This window comes from Rhipicephalus microplus, chromosome 1, assembly GCF_043290135.1.
Source record: "Rhipicephalus microplus isolate Deutch F79 chromosome 1, USDA_Rmic, whole genome shotgun sequence".
Lineage (NCBI taxonomy): Eukaryota > Metazoa > Arthropoda > Arachnida > Ixodida > Ixodidae > Rhipicephalus > Rhipicephalus microplus.
The window spans coordinates 168,240,242-168,246,918 of record NC_134700.1 but is presented as its reverse complement, the minus strand read 5'-3'; the positions used below and the strand labels follow the sequence as shown (position 1 = coordinate 168,246,918).

Genomic DNA, 6,677 nt, shown 5'->3' with positions numbered 1-6,677 from the left:
GAAATAACGTAACCAGGTGCCATACACTTTCGGCAAGGCAGCAACTCTTCTCGCATGATTGTCTCGAACGATTGTTTATGCCTGTAAACGTAGAAAATTTGTATTTATTTAGAAATGAAGTGCCTAGTCGGGAGTCTCCTCTTCTTTGAGCTTCAGTATTTCCTGCTTGTATATGAAGAAGTAGCTGGGTGTTCGCATTTTCTGAAAAAGAAAGAAAGACTCGAACTCAAGCCTTTCATCCAGAACAGCGGAACTGGCAACGTTTCATGCTTCGCCTGAATATCAATGACGTGGACGCATGTCTTAGTATATATATATATATATATATATATATATATATATATATATATATATATATATATATATATATATATATATATATATATATATATATATATATATATATATATATATATATATATATATATATTTACATACACCGATTTCACTTCGTTTACTGAGTTGGTGACTGCGCTAGCGGAGATAGCGGCATGCAGTCGAAAAGCGCTATATCTTGACAGTCGAAACGCTTATTGCTCACATTGCACGTGTTTTATGAAGAAATAACTGGAGAGAAGGAGCTAGCGCGTAAAGTAAGGATAGTAAAGGCGAGTGAGATGCTACCGTCTCCTCTTTGAACGCGGTGTCACTTAGGGGCTCTGAAAATCTTCGAGTTACAAACTGAAAACTACTTACGACATCCCTGGTAGTGCGCGAGGCCCCTCCCTGCACCAAGATCTGGCCGAGGGTGGTCACGTGGGGCATTGCCATGGCGTAATGCAGAGGTGTCCTTCCCATCTGAAGGGTAGAAGTTCCGTTTCGTTACAGACGTCATTTCGTAATGACGCCCTCTGTATCGGAAATTCTGACTAGCTCGGAGGCTCAGGCATCTAGGAGATACTAAATACAATGAGCGGCACGTGAAACGATGTGACACGACAAGAAGGCTCCCTGCGCGTATGTTTTGTTTCGGGAGCACATAGCATTATGCCTAGTTCACACTGAAACATCCGCTTTCTATAGCGACCGAAATTCCCCTGCCGCCGAAACGCAGCGTCGTTCGCACTGGACGCGCCCGCACTGCCGAATATGCCACCTACTACGGGGCGAACGCGGGATGGATGCGCTGTCACTCGGTTGTTGTCGCGGCTCGCAAACGCCACTACGCTATCCGTTGGCGTATACTTCGACGATTCTCGTACGCAAGAAGCAAGTAAAGACAATACTGCTTACTTTGCTGGCAAGTGGCTGTCTTGTAATGCACGAAGAGCATAGATAAAGAATAAACCTTTTTTTTATTTCGCTATGCGAAGAGCAGAAAAACCACCGACGCCAGTGGCGTTGGTGGGTTCGTTTTGCTCTGCAAGACCGCAACAAGCTCGGTCACGCCAACAGCAAGCTCGGTCACCTCTTTCAAGAAATACAGAGGTGAAGTAGGCACAGAATAGGTTAAACTCCCGTTGGTTTCAACATTCAGTTACGTGCACTGCGGCATAACGTGTGAGTAGGGCTTGGCCGCCATTTTTCAAAATTCCTTGACTAGCGCTCCTATTGGTCTGCGGTGACCGATTCGGCGGCAGACGCCGCAAAAATCTGTCCGAGAGCGATCGGCGCGGAAAGGGCCCTTTCGGCGGATCTCGCCGCCACCGAACCGGATTCGGAGCACTTTCGGCGGCCGGAATGCTCAGTGTGAACGCGGCCTAATGCATCGCGTGTTGGGGTGAAAGAAAAACGGAACTTTAAATACGAGTGCACACTCAGTAAGCGTAGTTGGTAGGAACGAAGTTAAACATTTCTCATTCTCATTTATCCTATAGGAATGCTGTCTAAATCTATACTTATAGTTATAGTTATGTTATGCGCTTTTTTGCTCAGTCGGGAGGACGTTTATAAGTCCTGGGAAATCAACAGTGAACATGCCCAGCCAGAGGTAGAGTGCACAACGTAGTGGCAGTCCCTCGAAACTGCGACACACATACACACGCTAGGGTATTGGCCAATAAACGAGTGATCAAGAAAAAAAAATATCCTAGCTAACTTTCGCAGAGAACGCGATGTATACGGACGCCCGCTGACTCTCCCCTCCCGGGAAATGAAACCACACACACCATAGCTCGAGAGATAGTGAGCCGAGCAAGTGCAGGACTGACGCGAAGCCCGCGTGGGGAGAGAGAGCGCATGGTCTCATACAAGGAAATCATCGAGAACTTAGGAAGGCAGCATTACCCTCCACCACATTCCTCACTAAGTAAACAGCAGGGGACAGCAAGGCGCCTATTGTAAACAAGCACCTACCCAAACCGGATTGCTTATAGTCCTTGATATCCAGATCTCTACTCCGACAAATGTAAACTCAGCAATAAGTGGGCGGACCTCAAACACTTTATCTGGGCCTGTCCTGACCTCGTGAGGAGGCCAAACACCATATATCTGAACGCACAACAGTGCGGCGTTTGTACTGCGCATTTGCTATTTGGCCTGAGGTCACACAAGCTAGCATGGTGGCGAGGCAACTCGAGGCCAGGCGGTGGTTGCTAGGAAACGGCACGACCATGTATCTGGCGGAAAACAGCCATTTTATGCCGTGCTGAACAGCTTCGCCGCTAAACGAACTGAACGAGAAAAGGAGGGAGAAGGAAAGGAAGAAAGCAAAAAAGTATAATAAAAAGGATGAAGGCCGGTTGTGCAGCCCTGCAATTCCTTCAGGCATGACACCACTAGCGCGAAGCTGCCTTATTTTATATTTTTTGGTATTCTGCTGCTGCACTATCACACGCACAAAAGCTCGCACGTGGTAGAGCGAAAATCGGCAACATAATATACTACTTTCGGTAGATACTAACGTTATCGGCGACGTGAAGCGCATCTGGGCACGCCTTGACCAGGTGTCGCACCACGTCTGGGTTCTCGGCGAGCACGGCAACGTGCAGAGCGCAGCGTCCTCTGGTGCCCTTGGCAGTCACCAGGCTGACGTCACGCTTCACCAGCTGTTGCACACCTTCCAGGTATCCGTTTCGTACGAATGCATGGAGCTCCTCGCGAGCTTTCTGCGTGTGCGTAAGACAAAGAGAGAGAGCAAATAAAGGAGGTTTATTAAACTTATACAATACATTTGCGATTCTCATTGTCTTCCAATTTGTCGAAAAATAAATAATGTACAAACTCGTTTGCTTTTCGGGGATTGAAGCCTGAAAAACTCGTAAAATGACACACGACCTTTTGTGAGTGATATATACAAATGATTAATATTAGCATAATTAGTCCAATTAAGTAAGTTCAATCATTATTTCTATGCAGTCTAACAAAGAGAGAATAAGAAGTCGCTGACATATTACATCAATACGTGGCTGACCGATTTTAACGTAAAGCTGAAATATTTTATTTCCACTATTCTCGAGCGCCCTTGGGCAAATACTACAGAAACAAAAGTCAAGTAATGTCAGTTGTTTTGCCAGTAATAATAGTGAGTTCACCCTTAGTCCTATCACTTCAGTACTTCACTTCAGTACTTCAGTGAATCACTTCAGTGATTACCTTTCGAGATTCATCCGCGAAGGATTTACCAAGAACATCACACTGAAGGTGGCTGCGAAAGTTTTTTCACTCACCTTTCGAAACTCTCGGGAGCTCTTTGCTTCCCTCCTCGCCTTATCAGAGCAACGATACCGCCGCATCCTTTTATTTATTGTGTTGTTACTGACCCTGCCAGTGAGCGACGCTCATTGATAGGAGAGCTGTTTATCTAGTAAAATTATTTTGAAGCATTACGGATGAGAAAGTTAGAGTACATTTAGAGATAGAAAAATCGACGAACCAAGCTTCGAAAGACACGTATACAAAAAAGGAAATTTAGCCGTCAACACACCAGCGTCAAAACTTCTTGTGTGCGTGTCTTTGAAAACTGGGTTCGTCGATTTTCGAAGCTGCGCACCAACAGGCCCAACACTAGACTCTTCTGCGTTTAAATAGATGCATATATAAACGTCAATAAGTATGCTGTAAATTTTATTATTTGCGTGTTTGAATGATGGGAGCACGGCCGGTGAACTTAACGGAAGTAAACAACACGCGAAGCAGTCAGTCTTGAAAGTACGCTTTGCTGCCTAAAGAGTGTTTTTGTGGTGATGCACGCTTTACAGGCAATTATGATTCATTGAGTTTTTCGTTGCATTACGTGTCGCTCGAAAGGTTTCTAATAGGTGATCAACAATTACACGTGCCTAGCAAGAAGACAACCAAGGATAGATGTAGAACTAAAAGTACCTTGACTTTGACGAAGTGGTATATGCTCGGCGAAATGCAGAGACTTGAACTATCGCAGCACGCACGCACGCACTAACACACACACACACACAAACACACACACACACACACACACACACACACACACACACACACACACACACACACACACACACACACACACACACACACACACACACACACACACACACACACACACACACACACACACACACACACACACACACACACACACACATGCACTCCTAGTGCTTATATGTGTCTTCTAATCCCGTCTACGTCACGCTGCAGTTCTTCGTGTGAAACTAACGCCACTGGATCTACTCGGTACAGTTACAGCAGTTGCTAAACCAGTTGGTAAGCCATTTCACATGGCATCTAATCTGTCAGTCAGCATTGCGTCCATATAAGGAGAAAAACGCAGCGTCCGAGACTCACGAAGAACGCGTCCATGTCGTGCACGAGCGCCTGCATATCGGTCATCTGGAACTGGGCCAACACGGCCGTCAGGTGTCGCCCGTGACGGTCGGTGGCGTGCAGCAGCGGCTCGTATCCCCGGTGAGCCAGTGCGCGCAGGAGCCCCGCTCGACGCTCTAGGAAGGCGTCCAGAACGAAGGCGTCGAGCGCGAGCACGTTGTCACTCTGCTGGGCTTCACGCGCCACGTCCCTTGCTGTTCGGTAGCGGCAGTCTCTTTCAGCCAGTAGCGCCTGTCCCTGGCGCACCAGCGCGTAGAAGCAACCCTCGCTGTGAGCGTGCGAGGCGGCGAAATGCAGCACCGTCTGACCATCTTCATCCTACAACAAGGTAGAGAGGTTCCACATGAGAAGTGTTACGGAATGCTAACACTAGCAGAAAGAAATGGCAAAGAGGGAACATGTTAGACAGAAATAATAGACGAGCATGCTACCTCTGAACATGGAAACGGCGATACGAAGTTGAAGGTAAAAGTAAAAGCTTAAGCTAGTTGGCTTGAAACGATGATTGTGAGCTTCACAGTTCGAGAACATAGGAAAAATTGGGACAGAGTAGAAAAAAGCGCTGCACTGCCCTAGCTCATTTTTTCCGCGTTCTCGCGCTGTGAAATTCGCAACCATGCAGATAAGACGTGAAAGGAAAAGCGAATCAAGAGAGCATGCACACCACGACATTACGTAACGACTAGCACCTATTCAAGTTAAAACCAAGCGTGCACACGTGTTCCTCAAAACCTATGATAGCGCCTCCATCGCCATCAGTCGCGATCAACGTCGACATGCACATTCCCTCTCCTATTGGTATTTGGTTGAAGTGAGTTTGTGCAAATGGAAGCGATCTTCCTTGCACATAACAGCAAGGAGGGGCACTCGGAATGTGTCACATGGTGTCCTCGCGACCACAGTCATCACAGAAGGCATTGCCGGGGCGTGAAGCTAACGTGTGTAAGCCAATAGACGAAAGAGAAAGTCCCAGAAAAGGGAAGCCTAAGACCAGCAGCCTGGCCTTCCCATTTTCTTGGGGCGAGGGGTGAGTGTGTCACTCAACTAGCTACTCATCGAGAGAAACACTGCAAATGAAGTGATCACTGCAGGGTCAGGATTTGCAAACAAACTTACGCATAGTTTATTTCAGCAGCCAGCTCTGCCGCACTATAGGCTTTTATGCAGTGATGCACGCTTTACAGGTATACTTTACATGACAGAATCTGGCAGGCATAAAATTTGTTCGGCCATACGGCAACATTTCTTGAATAAACTGTTTGGGCTGCTGAACTATCCGGCGCAGGGAGGGTCGATGCCCTTACTCCACCCCATTTTCGGTTCTAAGCGGATTGGAAAAGGTAAACACACCTTTTTCACAAACTTGCCTCGCCATGTTGCCTCAAAAGAAGCACCAGCGTTAATACAGTACTGCTACATAGCTGTCTGGTACGACAGCATTGTCACTCTGTTAGAGGACCTGGAAAATCAGTAATTGAGTGAGCTAAATTAAATATGCACTTTTTGACCAAAATAACTATTTGGGATGGTCCTGCCACTTCAGTTAGTCGCTGACTGGAATGTTGTCTCAGGTGTCCCGTTGCCCAAATGGCCCTACGTGATTTCTCTTAATTGTTTTTTTTTGCGTGCGCCTTCTAAAACAGTTATATCTGCTACACCAGAACTGCCTGGTATCTCATTACATTGCAGTAGCTTCAAGCACCTAGCCTAAAAGAGTCTTAAGTTCACCTCGCATAAGCAGACTTCTCCTTTCTGCGATTTTAAATGCACGATCTACTCACCGGTTCGTAATACATTTTTTTTAGGCAGGACCAGTGACATCAAGTACGACTATAAAATATGCCATGGTGGGCAAGACCAGGACATTGTTTTACCATCAGGAACTGTTGAAAAAGCACCGAAGTCTAAGTACAGTGACGCTTTCCTGTTTTTTATTT

At 46.4% G+C, this 6,677-nt stretch overlaps 2 protein-coding genes across 2 annotated transcripts in view; both read right to left on the bottom strand.

Moving 5' to 3' along the window:
- LOC142802704 (uncharacterized) overlaps positions 1-6,677 on the bottom strand; it is a 200,421-nt gene that overhangs the window by 152,874 nt on the left and 40,870 nt on the right. The gene's annotated exons all lie outside the window — the stretch shown is intronic.
- The window catches only part of LOC119178575 (uncharacterized), a 129,884-nt gene continuing 123,330 nt past the window's right edge, over positions 124-6,677 (bottom strand). Inside the window, exons 26-29 of the mRNA XM_075867818.1 lie at positions 4,702-5,058; positions 2,844-3,047; positions 697-798; positions 124-201 (exon numbers count right to left, since the gene is read on the bottom strand). Of these exons, the coding sequence (XP_075723933.1) occupies positions 124-201; positions 697-798; positions 2,844-3,047; positions 4,702-5,058 (741 nt within the window). The remainder of the gene's footprint in view (positions 202-696; positions 799-2,843; positions 3,048-4,701; positions 5,059-6,677) is intronic.